General features: G+C 35.5%; 2 protein-coding genes across 4 annotated transcripts in view; both read right to left on the minus strand.

Moving 5' to 3' along the window:
* The window catches only part of LOC107220251 (transmembrane protein 19), a 39,542-nt gene extending 36,293 nt beyond the window's left edge, over positions 1 to 3,249 (minus strand). Inside the window, exons 1-7 of one of the 3 annotated variants that reach the window (XM_046730948.1) lie at positions 2,729 to 3,249; positions 2,277 to 2,387; positions 1,894 to 2,181; positions 1,454 to 1,558; positions 990 to 1,205; positions 665 to 856; positions 65 to 280 (exon numbers count right to left, since the gene is read on the minus strand). In XM_046730948.1, the coding sequence (XP_046586904.1) occupies positions 702 to 856; positions 990 to 1,205; positions 1,454 to 1,558; positions 1,894 to 2,181; positions 2,277 to 2,387; positions 2,729 to 2,879 (1,026 nt within the window). In that variant the 5' untranslated portion in view covers positions 2,880 to 3,249 and the 3' untranslated portion in view covers positions 65 to 280; positions 665 to 701. Of the gene's footprint in view, positions 1 to 64; positions 857 to 989; positions 1,206 to 1,453; positions 1,559 to 1,893; positions 2,182 to 2,276; positions 2,388 to 2,728 lie in introns of those variants that run through there. The other 2 variants (XM_015658789.2, XM_046730946.1) reach the window with 2 other exon arrangements.
* A 7,563-nt stretch (positions 3,250 to 10,812) lies between these two features.
* LOC107220249 (integrin beta-PS) lies at positions 10,813 to 19,699 on the minus strand. Its single transcript, XM_015658760.2, has 10 exons — positions 19,548 to 19,699; positions 17,316 to 17,488; positions 16,901 to 17,204; positions 16,532 to 16,760; positions 16,182 to 16,266; positions 15,197 to 15,844; positions 14,777 to 15,100; positions 14,292 to 14,492; positions 13,651 to 14,148; positions 10,813 to 13,120 (listed from the first exon to the last, which is right to left on the minus strand). Exons 2-10 carry the CDS (start codon positions 17,484 to 17,486, stop codon positions 13,055 to 13,057), a joined length of 2,526 nt encoding a protein of 841 aa, XP_015514246.1. The 5' UTR covers positions 17,487 to 17,488; positions 19,548 to 19,699; the 3' UTR covers positions 10,813 to 13,054.
* Positions 19,700 to 19,765: the final 66 nt, after the last annotated feature.

Consider the following 19,765-nt stretch of genomic DNA (forward strand, 5'->3'; position numbering starts at 1 on the left):
TACTTATCACACTCTACCTTTTTTTATAACAACTGATGAGTTTGTTGAGGCAAAAATATCCAAATAGAAAATGAAAAATAGTTTATTTCGTCCACGTATTCAAGGCTACACGAATATTTTTTACAATCATTTTTCAGGGAGTCTGTTGCTGCCGATTTAATGATTATATACGCAAGAATGGTTAAGAATACAATATGACGTTTCATCGATATTATCCTCGAACAACGCTGCCTGCAGCTTAATCAATAGTTTGCAACAGCTGTTGATCATAATTATATACCTGTGTTAATTTCAACATTATTCCATCATTACAACGTATATCGAGGTGAATACGCATGTTCGTTATTTACTAGACGTGTATAATGTAGGTATTTTTATCCAGTTAAATATAAAACAGCTGCATTTAAAACTTTTCTAACAAACTTTTGGTCTGAGTAATTCTCAAAAAATGTTATTTGATATCGCAAGTACCAGACATAAACTTTTGAACACTAAGTTGTTCTGTCCGCACTTTTTCTACCACAAGCATAATTAAAATTTTGTGTCCATGTTTATACAGAGCATATGACCAATGAAACTTGGAAATGAAAGCATGAATAAAGAAATTAATAAAGTTAGTTTCATCTTTGCCAAAGATGAATAAACCTTGTATTATCATACGTACCAGACTTATGTTCCAAGCATAAATTATTTCCCTGACATCAAGGCCAAAAGAGATTCGCCAATCTTGGAAGAGTCAGAGCCATTACTATGCTCGATAAAAGATTGACACTATGATTATCAAAGACTTGCCTACCACTAATATGCTTCACACCTTTCCCAGGGCGTTCCACAACTTTGCCAGTCTCATCTAAGCCTGCTCACGGAAAATGTAACGAAAAACGAAAATAAAGAAAATATAACTCAAACTGAAATTTTTCTATCTCCTCTTGATTTTGTCGCTTAGTTTGATTCCACTTTTCCACATTACGTAACACATGAATACTCACCCGAATACTGCAGAGTGGCTCCTAGAATAGAATCAAGTACGCTGCCTGCGAGACCAGCATAACCACCAGCAATAATAATTGGCCATTGGGGCGCAGCCAGTTGCAGCACGACTGTGTCTACAGTGTATAATACTGCAACATAATTGAATAGCCCTACGACTAGGCCACCCGCTAGAGACATCAAAAGCCCAATCCAAGTAACACCACCATTAGTACCTGTATTTGAATATATTTCCATTAATGAAGGAAATAAGGTTGACGCCAAGTTGAGAGTAGTAATAATTTTCAGACTTGAATGTTTCGCCTGTTAAATGAAACTCCAATTAGGTATATCTTGTTTGAACTAATGTAAGTAAATATATTTCGATGTGTTTCAACTTAGAATAAACAATTCCTGAAGAGCGCGTTTATCCTAAGATAAATTAAATATCTTCCAGGTAAACCGATTCAACAGTGAAAAAAACCTTTAGGAACTCTCTCCCTTGTGGTGATCAAAAATGGTTCCGAATCCCCAATCACAGTACCAAGTTCCGATGCCCATGTATCACCATTGCAACAGGCAAAGGCACCTAAAAAAAAAGTTTCTGTATCAAACAAATCCTTCTCTATGTGCAACTTACGATTTGAACAGATACCAGTCTTCACGAACTTGCTGAAGTCTGTGAATCTTCAACAGAACAAATGAAAAATAAGCAATCTCTCAGCTTGATGTAAGAATAATTTCAAGGCTACCGTAGTTTCCTCTCACTTAATTTGCTAGTTTAAAGAAACTCGATCATAAACTACGTATCTAAACAAACATGACCAGGTTTCAGCGGACTGCTTGAACTTGGAAATACTTTGAAGGTGACGTGTGATTACATTCGCTAAGATGAAACTAAAGTGAGTACAGGACAATACATACCTAATATTCCAACCGATAGCCAGGAACTCCTATAATCTTTTGCAAAATCAATTGGCCGTTCTCCACATCCAACGTCCAATAAGTATAGCAACGCTAATTGCGTTGCCATTCCTCCATTGCATAAAACTTGTATCCAATTCCTTTGACCACCTTCCTTAAATTCTTCCTCCAATTTTTTCTTTTTATCAGATCGAAACTTGGTGGCTTTCGAAGAAGTGAAAAAAAAAGCTATCAAACAAGCGATGTGCGTATAACTTGTAATGCTGAGAATAAATCCTGTGAACAATCCTGCACAAAATACATGAGATAACTACATAAAGGTCGTAAACTTGGGAAAGACAACTCAATTCATTGAATCCAGACACGCGGACAAAATATTTTACCTAGAAAAGCTCCGCTGAAATCCAAACTTTTCCGCTTGAGACCCCAACCAGCAAAAAGTATTGGGATTACAACTGCAGTCAGCCATCTCCAAGGAGAAATGACAGATTGTCCTATCAAAAAAAGATGGCATAGATTTATTGAGAATTTGTGTAAGCATCTAAATTGTAACATTCCTAGAGCCAGTTAAAGTTGAATATTTTTGATGTTACAGTAAAGCATATTGTACTATTACGAAAAGAAACTTATAAACAAATTATATTTAGGTGACTTGAAATTCACAGATATTCAAGCTGATACAAAAAAATATCTACATGCCTCGTAAATTGGAAAATCAAGTGTTTCAGATCGAAGAAAGTCACCCCTAATTGTCGCTTGTAGAAAATATATTCTACACTGCGCGAAAACTATGTAGAAAGCCTAACAGGCTCGAATTAACTATGCAAAATATTACCGTCAGTATGTTGTTCGACATCTGGTGTCAAGAATGAGTAAATCAAATTAACGATCCAGAATAGCATAGAAATTGGTATAGCAAAGGCACATAGCAAAACTGGCATTAAGACCCTCGTTTTCCCGTCATTGTTTTTCTGACTTGCTACCATTTTGGCGACAAATTATCATAATTCGAGGAACAGCCTCCTCGATTTACGTTTAATTTATAGTTTCGTTGTACCCTCAACTAAATCTGTTAATCTAACAATAATTCTGTCACAGTTCAGCTAAAACTAGGTTAACAATTTCAAATTCACAGCAGCTAAACTTATAACCAAGGTAAAGAACGACGGCTATAATCGTGGACGAGATAATCAAGCCGCAACGTAGTAAAAGTACGTGTCAGATATACAGCTCTTTAATACGCCGCTTATTCGTTACAATTACTACGCTGCAATATTGACATTGCAAATGATTAACCGTCGTGATTGACCATTTCAACGTAGAGATTCCGCGGCTGCCTTCGTGACAGTCAGTGTTGCCAACGCTCAATTCAAAAGCTCAATCATTAATCAAGGTACATTTTCGTGTGCGGCAAACAGCTGAATGCAGCATACTCCGAGTGGTCAATCCACCAAAATCACCAATCGGTGGCGTCTCACGCCTGGTGATTTTGGTGAATCGACCAATCCGAGCATGCTGCATCCAGCTGTTTGCTGCGCATGAAAATGTAGCTTCAGACGAAGTGAGTGCGAGGTGCACACTATTGCCCACGATTTTGTGGCATCCAATAACGAGGAAAAAGTTTTTAGAACTAATTTTCGGCATAATTTCAGCTCAGTGGATAATTCAAAACGTATTTAACATGGCGAAATGCCACCGTAGTGGTCGTAAAGAAATAAATCACAAATATATTAACAGATGATGTTGTTGCAGTAAGACTGATTGGGAACAAAATTGACTGGAAAATTTTCATTGGCTAACATTATACAAACGCTTCACCATCCGCAACGAATAAACCAATCGCGTCATTCTTACACAATAATACTCAAAATACTTAAACTAATGTTCGTAACAGAAGTTACGTCAAGAATACTCGGGATGCATCGAAAATACGAACTGACGTAATTCCAACGTGACTTTTATTACTAAGATCGAAATCAATTTCTGCTACAATCCTTATAATTGTCAACAGACCCATGATAAGTCCTGAAAAAATCGGATTGGGATGTGCCATGAAAAATTATATAGGTCAGGGAACATTTCACCTCAAAAAAGATAAACTGCCAAGCCGCCTGAGATGAGATATTTCTCCAATCAGTAATTTTACACATCTGAATTCGATTTTGATAGGATTTATCAAGGCCTTATTAACTATTCCGGAAATCGTAGCAGAAATCGCTTCAGATGGTAGTAAAAAAAAGTTTCATCGGAAATGCAATTATAGATTTGATCAGCAGGAACAGACAAAAGATTTGAATATCTGGAACAGTCAAAAAGTTTGATTAGCTGAAACAGTCAAAAGGTCTGATCAACTGAAACAGTCAAAATATTTGTTTACCTCGAATGGACAAAAGATTTGATTAGCTGAAGCAATCTAAAAATTTGATTAGCTGAAACAATCTAAAAATTTGATTAGCTGAAACAGACAAAAGGATTGGTCAACTGAAACAGATAAAAGGTTTGGTTACCTAAAATAGTTGAAAGTTATGATTAACTGAAACAATCAAAATATATGATATGAAAAAGTTTGGTTAGCTGAAACAGACAAAAGGTTTCGTTATGTGAAACAGACAAAAGATTTGATTAGCTAAAATGGACGAAGTTACGATTAGCACAAAGACAAAAGTGCATTCACCGACAAAAACTGTGTCAAGCCCAACGTCACCATTCATGAAAAGTCTTCTACTCTATTATTACTATAATTGAAGAGAAAATTATGCATTTCTTGAATCAAAATCAATTGTCTACCTGGAATTATTGAAATGAATATTTTGTTCGAGTGAAGACTGAATATTTCTCGGTATACTTTTAAAAAAAAGTTAGCTCATCGTCTTGTAACAATAAACAAGAAAAACAGAAAAAAAAAGTTTTTTTTTACAATATCGACATGTTTTATAAATACTTACGACAAGATTCTTCACTATCACTATACACTCCGCGATTTCTATCCCCGTAAATTTACCGCTGGCTTGCAAATGCCACGCGTTCTCTCAGAACCTGAGAGTATCAAGTCTACGCTCAATAGGTGTGGTCAATTTCAACTTGAAAACTCAGTTGCAGGTAAGAAAATTGATTGAAAAGCTGAAGGCTTAACATATCGAGAGTGCTTTACTTTACGATATACCGTTTGCGAAATCGCTAAGCAAAAAGCGCGATCGATCGACTCGTATTATCCGGGTGGCCACAATTTTGCTAAAATATAATTCGTTGACTTTCGTTGCCAATCATCGCATAAAAAGCGCGTCTGATTCCTGTGATTAATCTACGCGCAAAAAGGCGCGACCGATTAACCTGTCAAAAAACCTTAGAAATCTAGGATTTGTCGTAAAATTCTATAGAAACCCAATCCGCATCTGCGTCTTTTTGAATTCGACACATTGCGATGCGGATTGTTCTTCCGAGATGCGAGTCAAATCCGGGAGGGAGGTTGGAGCACATGCATTATTGTGTGGCGTGACGGTCGGCGGTCCTCTTCAACGCGAAGTCTTCGAGCTCAGCATCTCGTCTCATCCAGCGTACCACGGAGCGCGATAGATGGTCCAGAGATGCGTTTTGCCCATTCAGACGATCACAGAGATCAAATGAATGAAATAATTATCGATAATGACTAAGTAATTAAAATGAATAACAACTGCAAAATGATTTCAGAGTGACAAGAAACGAGAAATTGAGCCTCGTTAAAATTTGAAAGCTCACTAATAGTTCGGAGACTCTTATATTCGAGTCTTTTACGTGTTTCTGGAGAAAAACCACTGTGATCATTTGACGCTGTGGATTACAAAAGTTAGTAACATCGCGGTACCTCGCGACCTTCCTACCCTCGCCTGATTCCCAACAAAACCACCCAACGGAAATGTTGAAAAAAGATTCACACGCAAATCTGCACCAAGCCCCGCGACGGATCCCACAACGACTACCTACCTACCCGATTACCTATATTCGTTCTAAACGATTTTTCATTCTTTCCAACACACATCATTCTTCCTCATTTGCGCCGTGGTCACTGTCACTTACTTTTTCATTGGTTGCCTGTGGGGAGCAAAATGTTTTTGTACCGTAGTCAGCGACAATACTATTTTAGTCATTGCTGGCTGACTATCGGTACATCAACCTTTCGTAAGATGGATTAAAAACATCCTGTATGCTAATCAGCATTTTTCGAACCGATCTAAGCCTGTACTTGTTCAATAGTTGCTGGGTACTAAGAAATTGAAAATGATGCAAGATATATCATGCAAGTTGATACGTTACGTTCTGCCAGACTTTAAAATGCTATCGATTAAACAATCGATGGCATACTTGTTCAAGACTCAGGTGTATCCACCACTTAAACAACATCATTGGAAAATTCAACCGTAGCTATAAGGTAATTATATCTGTAGCTAAACACAATTTGTTTTCGCGAATGTCGAGTAAGAGATGGTGACCTGTCGCGATGCTCATTCCATTTTCAGCAACGTGCAAAATTTTCTAACTTTGAGTGACTATGGTAAAATAGATTAACTGTAACAAAAAAAAAATGCACCAGCTTAAAGTTAAGCACCGTTGCGATCACGAATGAGCCTATCCATGCAGCTAAGATATTGAAATTTGTGTAACCATTGTTACCGCCACGCCACGTGATGAAGGAGTCCCAGGGAAATACACCAGTAACCCAAACACATGCAAACTCACCAATGTTGCTGAGTAATGGAGAAGTTACTCGGATGTCTCTGCTCAACTCTGAAAAAACGAAAACAGAAGCTCAAATTGATTGATCAAACTAGATTTTCAGTTCGGAAATAAATTATTATTATTGTCTACTTCCATATTTATTCGCCACATATTACGGAATGACAAAAATTAGGTTTCAAATGTACCACATTGAATTATGAAACAATAATTAAGACAAGTTTTCTTACCTGCTTAGGGTTGCTCCACACTTTACATGTATAGCATCATGTTGCCGTAGCATCTCAGGTTGTATGGCGGTGACACACTTTTCATGCTACAACAAGAATGCAATTAAATATTACTCGCACAATGTACATGGATCAAATTTGAGGTCAATGCATTGCCTGTGTCAAAATAAGTTATTTGTATGATATTTCAGTGGTTTCTGAGTTATTTACAAATGAACTGCCAAAATTAATACTAGAGGGCTAATAAAATAAGCGCAGGTATTGAATATACGCATAAAATTAGTGAGAAATTGAAATCATGCTCAATTAAAAGGGATATGGTAATCAAAAATCATATCGAATATGTACCTTTCAGTTTAATTCAATGCATAGCAGGTGATTTAATTTTCAGTTTGTTGTCGGAGATCGATTGATTCGGTTACGTCTTTCGGATCATCGCTTTTTGTTAACAGTGCTGCAACATAGTGTGCCCCTGTTAACAGGTAAGATATAACGACATTTTAGTAGTATTTGTTTAGCAAAATCAATATACAAGATGTTGAAAAATTACTATTATTTTTCTAAATATAATGAAAGACTGAATACCAATCAATTTCAATTAACTGACAAATTTCTCATATTGATAGTAGCTAACGGTATAATCAAGAGTGATCTCAAATGTGTACCTGTTTTCAATATAGTCTTGCACAAAATTACGACTTGTTCAGCTTCTGCATTTTGATTTCAAACACATATTGCCGGGATCACTTGGTGCGGATATTCGCTAACTTCGATCATTCTTGCAGTAGTTCAATTCTGTAATCACATGAAGGACAAAACCATAACATTTTGTTAATATTTGATCGGATTCAATATCCATATACTCAATGCTTAAACACATACAATTTTGGTTTGTAGATAATGTGTTATGCCAAGTATTGGAAAATCTTAGCAATTACATAAACAAATGACAAATGATTAGGATTGTTTTATACCTATTGTTTATATGTAACAAATTCAACAATTCCACTATGGATTGATGTCTTCCAAGATTTATTGACAGGGCCTTTCAATCTAGATAATCACCAATGCCAATCAACATTGCTGGAGTTTCTTTCTGCAACCAGATGAAATAATACAATATTTTGCTAGTACTTAATTCATCTTCAATAACGACTTGAACAGCATGCAAAATTCACCATAGTTATCCTAAACATAATAGGTACAGTACTGTTCATAAGTTCGGGATCACTTTCCAAATTTTCTATCAGGTCAAAAAATTAGATATCTCAGCCAAAAAAGGCGCAGAAAAATTTTCTAGGTCGCATTTAAAAATAGAAAAACTCAGCTTCATTATCGCTTTTTGCAACATCCTCTACGACCTTTTTAGCACTCACTAGGTGATGTTAAACATGTCGTTTTCTCGCGATTTTCATACGTTCATAAAGTCACGCACAACTTTTTGGGAAATAGCAATAGGAATTATTTCTCAGGACTTTCAAAGAGGGCTTTCAATTATGACCCCTTCAAAATAAAATAATAAAACTTTTTTTGCCCTTGACATTTAATTTTAAACCTCATAGTTCTCGAATAACGATGAATTTTCCAAAAATTGAAGTACGTTACAGAAAATTACGTAACTTTGCGGACAAAAAATCGCAAGCATAAAAAAAAACGGAATTAAGGCTGAATCTCGCCCCTTAGAAAGTCCTTGGGAGAAATAATTCCTATTGCTATTTTCCAAAAAGTTACGCACGATTTTATGAAAGTATGAAAATCGCGAAAAAACATGTTTAACATTATTTATGAGTGCTAAAAAGATCGTAGAAGACATTGAACAAAACGATAAAGTAGCTGATTCTTTCTATTTTCAAACGCAACCCGGAACATTTATCGAAAATTTGAAGAGTGATCCCTAATTTATGAACGTTACTGTATGAGTAATCAAGAACAGTTGACGGTTTAGATTCACTCGAATTTTCGAAACGATTAGTAGCGCTGTGATGCGTTAACTTTTGTTTCATTATAATAAAGGATTACAAAATGGAGGATCCCTCCCGGAGGAAATTCGGAAACAGATGCAATGCTTACAGTTTGCATATAAGTATGTAATACTACACAGTTTGTTGTTGAAATCCAAAACACAACTCACACGAAGGTAACGTTCTGCAAGGCCCGTGTTTTCAAAACGATAGAAAAAAAAACCACAATGGAAGATTATCAGGGCATTTTCTTGTCACAAAACGCTTACTACTATGCAGCATAATAATTACACTCGATTCCAAACCCATTCACACTTTTTGTGTCGTAGCTGGCTGCCTAAACGGATTGTCAGTTAAGCTTGCTACAATGTAACGACGCACTTAACGAAAGTCAGCCGCACAAACAATAACAAACGACACGCGACGCAGAGAGTCGATAATCGAAATCGCGAAAAGCTGACATTGCACCAAAGAATGAAAATTTGATGTACAAAACTCACCTTCGATGTCCCCGACTGTTTTTATTTCACTACCTCGGTTCTTTCGTGGGCCATATACGCTGCATGCCGTTCATATATTATTCACAGTGAGTTTCATGGGAATACACTGATCGAATAACGTTATACAGCCTTTTTTTAACCATAAGGTATCGGTGCTTCGCCATGTCCCGAATAATCGAGGCCTGTACATGGAGATCTGAATTTACGACTTACGACTTGCGTAGCTTCACCACGGCTGCTCGAAAGCGACTGACATCGCGCTTGGAAGCAATTCTCGACCGGTCGGAAGGCCCATGTGAGCTGCGTACAACGCGGTCAAATCGTCGAAAAATTGCCGATGCACGCGGCGTCAGGCGTCAATTGAAATTTTCTGGTGACTTCCGGTCAAATAAAATACGTTGCCGAAAGATATATTTCGACATTCCTGAGAGTCCAATTAGTGAAAAAAGCGTACGACGAAACGATTTTGAGAAAAGTTTCCGAGCTCTGAAAATCACAAACAAAGGACGGTCAACTTCCCTGTAAAATATTGTAGTACTTTTGTTTTTCTCTTGTTTTCTAACATTGATATGAAAATTCTCAATAAACATCTAACATCTAATAATTCTGGATTTCTTCAGTCGAAATTTGAGTGATTTTAAAAATTTTTGATTACTTGACTCTTCGATTCACTATATCGACGTAATTTTGCAAGAGAAATCGATTGCGCGCAGTCCAAATACGCTATCAGGTACTTCATCTCGCTTATTAATTTTCGCAAATTTTTGACACTCCCGATTAACAATCCTATATTTTTAAATTCGTCGAATAAAAATATAATTAAAATCCACTGACCTAACCATGTAGTTTTGACTCGCAGCATTTTGCCGTTGCGTCGGTATCCATTTTGATAAGCGTCTTTTTACCGCCGACGGCGTAGCGCTGCCGTGTCAAGTTGCCGTCGCGTAAATTTAACGCCCGTGAAAATCCAGCCTAAAGTGTATATTCAAATATCTACTAATTCCGCAGGTACGCTGACGCGAGCGTACGTGAAGGATACTAAATCTAAATGTAATAAATATTAAATGTTTAGTATCCTTGAGCGTACATAAGCTCCTGAATGATGACATCATAACCGAACGGCCGAGTTCGCAAACTTCAGTCGTTGACTGCCACACTTGTTTTTTTTTTTTACATCATAGCTGACGGGCTATGCTACAGAACATTTTTCTTGAGAAAAACCTACACTATTTTCTCATTTTTGTTTTTTTTTCCGCGTATTTTTGGTACATGATTGAACTTTAGTTTTTTCGTCTAATTTCACGTTCAATTATTTTACATTAGCTTAATTGAAATTTTCTCATTAGCTTCTGCATAATAATATTTTCTTAGTTATGGCATCAATAGGAAGTGAAGGTTGATCAACAGGAAATTTAGGGACTAAATAAGAAATGAGTGTAATGATGAATAAAATATTAAACTTAACTTGAAATAAATTGAATATTAGTATTTGTTAGATGGCATTCATACACACTATTCTATAGTTTATGTGTATATTTATTTAACATATATTCTGGATCGCGCTCGTTCATACCACACTAAAATATCCTATCTTTTTATAATATCACTCTAAATATAAGTAAATTGAAAATTGCAAGGCAAAGTTATAACCAGATGAGCTCGATTATCCGAAATATAGACTTTTAATTCTAACAATCAAATAATGCACGCAAACAAAAAACCCCGCTAAAATCGGAGCATGAAAAATATCCTTATTTATTGAATGTTTATTTATTTTCTTATGTGTGAGAAAGAAATGAAACATCTGCAAGTGCAAAGATGATACCTAATAACGTTCGGTCATTCTTTACACGCACAAAATTATGCTTTATGTACAAATTTAGCTTTAAATCTAATTTTAAATTTATATATATATAAGAGGTATGCATAAAAGTTCAATGCACTATAACTTTTTCAAAAATTTTCCACAACTTTAATTTCACAATTATAATTGTAATATGAGTGCACGTAGGTAGAGACCCTTGTAAATATATATAACTATAAGACACTTTCTTCTTTCTCGATAAAATATTATATATTTTAATTGTTATTTTCAACAAGGCCTTCAATAAATTAACAATTACGTAAAATGATGAATGACAATATATGGACTTGTGACCACGTGTGATTATTTATTTACGACTGTAAGAGTAACGCGTTTATTTGAATTATTTTTAAACTATGAAAACTAGTTCAAGAATAAATTCAATTCACAGCAAACATGTTTGTATGCGGCATGCGTACATATACATACCTAAATGTTTATATTTTTGCTGAAACAAGGTACTCTTACAGTGTAACAATATACATTGGTATACATGTGCAGATAAAGAAAGCAATAAGGGCGAAGAAAATTGAATTAAGCTATGGTGAAGTAATATAAAAATGATTGTGCTTTACAGCGGGTATAAAAAATAATTAAAATTTATCAATCAATAACAAAAAGATCTCTGTTTTCTGGTCACATCAAAGGCACTTCAACTCTAAAGTTTCATCTAAACACTTAAAAAACTAGAAATTAATATTTTGTTACAGATTTCTAAGTCTAATTCTAATTTTACAAAACAATTTGTTGACTACGCAGCTCTGTAGTAACCGGAAGTAAAATAATCGTTATAGGCGTGTGAAATATGCCATACTTCATTGTATAATTACTATAGTCTAAGAATTATGGCAGTAGAGATTTCGTTTTATAAAGTATAGTAGCTTAATAAGTCAAATTAAATAAATAGCCCCAATAACTTACGTCATGAAATAAAATGACAGCGCTCGATGATAGGCACTTCCGAGACTTCTTTTATGCCATGGGGGGTCGATGAAGCTGGCAACTTACACTCCAGGAGAATTTCAATATACAGCAGTTAGCCTGGTCCACGAACTTCTCTGCTCCGCGTTAACATTCTATAAAACTTGCATCTGTTGCGTAGCTCCCTGGCGGATGCGACATTTGAAAAACGTAGGTAGCAGCTGTACTGCGGAAGCAGTACCGTAACGGAGCAGAAATCTATTTGCCAGGCTAACTGCTGTGGATTGGTCTCCAGTGTGAATATCATGGGCCCCCTTAGTCAAATTCTCACGGCATTAATTATACAATCACGATTATTTTCGTCAGGGTAATTGTTCAGTGACATCAATTTCATGTGCTATCTGAGTCACGGTTTTATAAAACACACTTTGACAAAAAAAAGCCTAATTGACGGTACGCTAATAAGAGAGCACGAACACGAGCATCAAAGACAAGCAACGCTTCCAGGATTAAATTGTTATAATACCGTTAGAGTTCTGTCTCTTCTTCTTAATGTTTGAAAACGATAATTCTACAAAACAGACTGGCACGTATTTCATTAATAATTGAATGAGAATTATGCATCTCAATTACGTAGAATTGTTGTTCGTCACTTCGATGTTAACAGTCGAAGTTATCAAGTTTAATTTAGCGAGTCATTCGCAAATACAGTAATCGAATTTCTAATAATGAAAGCTGAATGAAAAAAATCGTTCGTTTCAAAAGCAAGATAACCGATATATAATTAGATGATAAGATCTCTTCAACACTCAGATCGGAAGAAACAGTGTTTCTTGCATATTCAATAAATTAATATATCGGTTACTCGCTTTGTATTGGTTAAAACTATCGTGAGATTTGGCGTAAGGAAAGATTCCACTATGCGTATATTTAAAATAACGGTATGATGAAACTTTCTTTTGATTTACAACTTTTTTACTTTCCAACGTAAGTGGGGTTTTTGAAGGTAGATGTTGCTTGCTTGTAAATTGGATTTTCACCCTGAAATTAGTAAGTAAAGTCCATTATTAATGAGTATGTTTGTTAGGGCTGTTTGGTATCAGAAATTGGTTAGCAGTTTTTTGCTAAAAAATGTTAATAAGCATACACTTCGATATACTAGAATAATGTTGTTTCGTATTAAGAAAACCGGAGATCGCCGAGAAAAATGCGAATTTTGAATAACTAATGAAAAAAAAAATATTGTGGTAAGTTTAAGAGCTGCTCATCGAATATCTTAACATATCTAATCCACCGACTGCACGAAAACAAAAACTCCGATCGTTGTACAATCGTAAATATTTTCGTTTTCATTATTTCAGTTATTGTGTATTTCAGTATCTTTTGGTGTTCCGGTATTTCGATAAATCGGTATCGATTATACTTCGCAGAGAAATGAACAAAAAATTTTTGGTATACAATAATTCCGAAATATGATGCCCCTAATGATGTTATGTCAAATGACAATGAGACACAAGTTATGTGAGTACATATTAATTACACAATTTATAGCAAAAAATTAATATGCTTACCGTGTCCCACTTAGCCATCATTCTTTCTGTTTCAAATCGCGCAAATTCCCTACGATCGTGAATAGTAGTCAACAATTTCCAAAGTAATAAAAGAGCCAAGCCAATGAGTACAATCGCAGCGATGACTCCCAGGACGATTCCGAGCATGAAAACTTGGGTCGGGCATTCTCTTTTTTCTTGCGCTGCGACAACTACTTGATTTTCCGTTTGGTTGAAGTAGTAGTAGTATTTCACTTTACAGTTATCCTCGTCTATATGATGGCAGAATACTTCATTCTCAGTGGTTACTAGTTCGACTGCCTCAACAGTAACGTTTTTACAATTGTTATCGCAATCTTCTTCTTTACTAAAATTGCCAGTTGAATATATTTTGCATTCAACGCAATTTCTGAACTCAATACAACGGTCAGGACAAGTTGGACATTTTTCACAGAAGTCTCCTGAATGACGTGGATTTCCATCCTCACGACAGACACACTTTCCGCAAACGCAATCACCCTAAACACAAAAAAAATATAACAACTTAAAACAATAAATATGCTTATAGTGATTAAGCTTTGTACAAAAATGAGTTAACTTGACAATTCCAAAGCAAATTCAATTTCACATCACATTTGTTTTCTTCTAATTACAAGTCTTACATGGCCTGAGCACAAAATGTCTTCAGTTGATCCTGGAGCTTTACAAGTCTGATTTGATGATGGGCAATTGCAATCTGGTCCAGTCCATTCGGGCTCACACCTGCACACACCACATTCACAGGTTCCATGATTGGAGCATAACTGACCGTCGTGACGATCACATGAGAAGTTATCGCACTCACAGTACGGTCCAGAAATCACCTATAACAATATTAGATAAAGTCTCTCAAACTATAATTCCGAATATGTATTATTCTAATATCTTCGCACTTCGATACTGTGTAAATTTATATAATTTTCGTAAATCGTAGAGAAGCCTATCAGATATAAATCTGATCACAGAATTACTGATTAATCTTTTTGTTTTTTATTTAGTGCAATCGATCAAATAAAAAACTTTAAAAATTATAATTGAGGCTATTATCAAGCATCATCATCAGACCTGACATTTTGAATACATAAAATTTAGGAAGTTGAAAACTTACTTCATCAGGGTTTTGTCTGGTATCACAATCGCATACACCACAGGCACAACTACCTCTTCCAGAACAGTCAACCAACGATGTATTATCCGGTCTGCAGCTTTGATAATATTTGTCACGCATAACGGACTGATCACTTTCGTGATGACGCGTACACTCGCATGTTTTACCAAAGTACTGGTCGTAACAATCACAGACCCCGCATTTTAAAGTGCCCATTGAATTGCACTCAGGTGAATTTATCTGGTACATGGGGTGCGAAGCATGTTCACAGTCACAATCACATATCATGTGGAGATTAACAGTCAAAGTTTCGTTGATACCGACCTGAAACATCAAGGAGGTATTAGCTTTTCAAACTAAGTCTTCAAATTTGATTCTCTCAAACCTTTATTAGCCATACTGCAAGTTTGAACTACTTACTGGATAAATATTGAACTTTTGGTTCCATTCAGATCTGTTTTTAGGACAGCTGGTAACTTCAATTTTCGCAAAGAAATCCACTTTGGTACCAACTTTCAAGCCATCGCATTTCGATGTTTCTATCGGGGGACCAGCACCCAAACAGCTCGAGTAGTATCTCACTTTTATGCTACTACTGGCTGTATCTTTCATTTCCACAGAACTGGAAATAGCCTCGTATTGTTCGCGGATCAAATCCACTACGTTACTTGAGTCGGCAGATAACTTGCCAGCAAATGAACCTTCGATATGCTTTGTAAGCCTTCTATATATCTGGATTTGACCCTCAGTTACAGCCCAAATAATATTGATCGCATTCTCCTTTACTTTGAGATTAATCTGCGATATACTGGGGTAATCTTGCGATGTTGATTGAGTGTACAGCCCACTGTAGTCGAGGTGGCATAGTCCGTCATTAGGTTTTATGATGCCACCAAGCTTGCCATCCCCGGCGTAGTGAAATCCTGCGTCAGTTGAAAATACCAAAAGTCTGCGAGCTTTGGAACGCCATCCTATCTTATCACGACACACAATTGCTTGCATTATAGCATCAAATCCTCCTTCAGGAGCATCTAAGTTACCAGACACTGATGCACGACGAACCAAATCCTATAATCGGCAAAGCAATGTTCAATTACTATGCGAAATCAAGTTTTCTCACCATTAATAGTCATTTCTAATGGAGTTATAGCTTGAAAATCAATTTAAGTGACTAGTTCCATTAAAATGTGCATTATTCAATATTTAATGATAATAATAAATTGACAGAAATAATATTGTACATCATCGCAAGGAATGCGCATTTAATATTGCATACGTTATTCAATCTTTGAATTAATAATTGGACACACATATCAACACAATACCATGTAGTGCTGACATATTGCATAAATATCATAGATACAAATTATTATGAAGATGACTAATAAAATTTAGATATACTTACAGCAAAAACACTAGTATTTTGTGACAACGTCATGATGTGCTTGTAGCCATACGGTTTTGCACAACCAGGACATGGTTCCTCAAGGCTGAAACATAAAATTTATTTTTTACTTCTGCTATATGAGTATTAAACAACTTCAAGGATCGTTGGTTCTGTCTTTTCTAAACTTCTCAATTCCTGTAATATTTTTTGTAATTCAATTTTTGAGCAAACATAACATCTGACAAATATATAAATAATAATTTGTTGATTGCTTTTCCAAGTCTATGCACACATTCACCAACATTCAACAACTGTTCACACCTTAGATACAGTATGGATTTGAATGAAACTAAATTTTCATTACTTACGACTTAGGCACAACGTTGAAATAGGGCATAACTACTTTGTCGACAAAGCTACCAAATCCCAAACGAAAATTACTTGTTATTTTAGTCATACTTTGCACCAATAAATCTCCCAAATGTGACAACTTCTCTTTATCATCCTCCATAGACTTGCTCAAGTCCATGAGGTAGTAAAGATCAACTGGATAATCCTCGGCTTGAGAGTATGAAAAAGACATAGTATGCACCTCATCTAAAGCAATGGAAAAGACGAATGAAGTAATTATTGCATATAAGAATAAAATTCACTGGTAAAAAATATTGTTAATAATTCAGGAAATAGCAAAATTGTCAACAATTAGCAATAATTGGAATTTGAAAAATCTCACTCACTTATCCTAAGGGTCAAATCGACTTCTTGAGGCCAGATTTGAATCGCCTCCTGTCTCCTACTACCACTGCTAGAACTCGTATGATTAGAGCTAGAGCTTGAGGAAGACGATGAGGAAGACGAAGAAGAGGATGAACTTTGCTCAAATTCACTACCACCTGCTACAGATGAATAACCACCCTTTGTTAATTCCGCGTGCCGAATCACATCATAAACATTATTCGGATACCGCGTATATTTCTTTGGGCACGTAGCATATATTTTTGTGTTTATGTTTGGCAAAAAACACCTCATCTCCGAAAATTTCTGTGAACATAGGAATACATATTTTACATATACTTACAGATGTAACAACAGGGTAGCCCATTCCGTTACATAGGGTTTTTTGTTAACATAGAAAAAAATTATCCAACTTACAGGAGCAGCGCACCAAGCACAATGTGGAGTTTGTATACATTCGTGGCAGGTTTGCTTGCTGATACAGGGATTCATTCCAGTGAGTCTTTCAGGTAGAGGGTAGTCAGCTTTGACAGCAACAAAAACTATCGCTGTGACAAGGGCCAGGGCCCATTCTAAGCTGCCAAACATCCCTGTAGATCAATGGATATGTGTTACATTCTGCATATTTCACTGCAACCGAACAAGTATGAATTCATACCTCAACAAATTCAGAACCGCTGTACTGCACAGTTTATTGAAAAGGATTGCCCTTATTCAATGCAATCGCAAAATAAAAAACCAATATAAAAGTATTAAGCAAAGGAAATTTGAATCTAATGCCGCATCTGTTAATTATGATGAAATTGAAAATCCTACTAAAATAAAAAGGCAACTTCATTGACACAATAGTACACAATGGTACTAAACATTACTATGCAACAAATTACACCTTTCGATATCAATACTGAAGAGTCAAATTTTTTAAAATTTATTTACAAGCGTGTGAATTCCTGAATACAGTCTTGTAACAAAGTTAGCAGAATATTAATTCTAAATAAATAGACGTTATCTTCTGACATTCAGTTGCCCTACGTATTCCTGGTTAGCCATATGTGGTTATACAGAAAGCCTTATAAGGATATCGTGTGACAGTTGAAAATTAACATGAAAACAGATTATGCTGTCTACTTGGAATAATAATTGAAAGAAACTGGTAGATATATGTGAAACTAAGAGAGAAATAATACGCATTCTAGTAAAGTGTAAATTACTTTGTACAGCAAGAGGATAATGAAATTAAGTATAAAATAAAAGTACAAGAAATGTAAAATTTAAGATGAAATGAATTCCAATGAATCAGCTCGATGATAAGTACACTGACCATTGAAAAAACCCACCACAATAAATGTACAATGAAACATTATCCGTTTTATTTTGCAAAGTACCGGCATCGTGCATTGCATAAAGTAATCAAAATTGACATATTTAAGTAAAAATTAATAATACCAATTAATGTTATCATTGTAGCTAAATATAATACTTCTTTGGTCAGTTAGGATTCTTATTTCTACACCCTCACATTTAGCAACAGGAGTCTATTATTAAGCTGCTGAGTCAGATTTTCTTAGTAAGCCAAAGGTAAGACATCATACTTTTACTTGGTAATATCACATGCTGTGATGATGGTATCTGGTTGGTCATATTCGTACGTGAATGATTATTGGCATGAAATCATCCGATATACATGATTCAATGTCAATAAATTTGATTAAAAATTACTTTTCCTCATCCCTAGATTACGGAAAAATCACTGAAAATTTTCAATTGTAACTGAATACCAAAATAATACGTTATACTGCTACGTTTAAGAACACAAGCTGGAAACATGCATACTTATCTCAAGAGCAAAAGTGCAAACAAGAAAGTAAGATAATGGATTCACTATATAGAACTGAAACATTTTCTTACAAACTTGTTTTTGGATATCACATTTTTTTACCAAACAAATGGTCGCATGAATGGCGTATACAACATTTTTGCATCCATATTAGCAAATTTTATAAACAAGAGCGACATCTGATTGTATAATAATTAATAATAGGTTGAGAATATTGACAACAAGCAAAACAATGTATCTAATTTGTAAACGGGTGTAGCGATTGTTCGGTACTAATGAAAACGTGAAATTTTATTTCAGTAATTGTTTAATTATCTAATTAAATTTAAGAGATGGATCCGTTTGACTTGCAGGGTCGAGGAAATTTTTTAAATCAAATGTTTCTTAGATTTGATCGAAGGATTGATATTTCCTCACTACTTCTTGTGACGCACATTAATAACAAGAAGCGCTTTCGTTTCGTAGAACGTTGTCATAAATGGTATTTGTACTTGTGAAATGCGCGAGTGAGGTGCGGCCGAAAACCAGTTCTCCCACGCTATATTTGTCCCTTAAGAATAAGGTTTTTGCCCAGTAAATCGAAGGGTGATAACGGTGATATTTTTGGGACAAAGATTTGTTCCACTTGCAGATCATTTAGGTTTGAGAACACGTCTCGATTACCCATCCATTAATGCCGTCATCTCTATATTTACAAGACACCGCATTAGCATGAAAAAGGTTACGGAGATGAGAATCCGTGAACCATAAATTTGATATACGTATTTTTAACTCGGTAAGGCCGGATATGAAATTTGATATACATTTCTTACTTTCTAGATTTGAAGGTGATTATCGGCTGTCCTTATAACATCACAAACTCCGAAGAAATAATTTCACAACTTTGGATCACCATAAAAGGCAACCCCACACCGCCACGGAATAACGACTCAATAACGAGCCGTTCGTTCAACGTCGGGTAGACGACTGGTCACTAGAGTTGGACAAAATATCAGAAGAGTTATTTCGAATTGAGCATATGCGAGTATTG

This window comes from Neodiprion lecontei, chromosome 2 (assembly GCF_021901455.1).
Source record: "Neodiprion lecontei isolate iyNeoLeco1 chromosome 2, iyNeoLeco1.1, whole genome shotgun sequence".
Lineage (NCBI taxonomy): Eukaryota > Metazoa > Arthropoda > Insecta > Hymenoptera > Diprionidae > Neodiprion > Neodiprion lecontei.

Excerpts from the sequence above, each read along its gene's own strand:
- LOC107220249 (XM_015658760.2), bottom strand. The coding sequence starts at position 17,486 with ATGTTTGGCAGCTTAGAATGGGCCCTGGCCCTTGTCACAGCGATAGTT. Across the intron at positions 16,761-16,900 it reads CGATTTGACCCTTAGGATAA|ATGAGGTGCATACTATGTCT; the intron begins GTGAGTGAGATT and ends CCATTGCTTTAG. Across the intron at positions 15,845-16,181 it reads AAAATACTAGTGTTTTTGCT|GATTTGGTTCGTCGTGCATC; the intron begins GTAAGTATATCT and ends TGCCGATTATAG.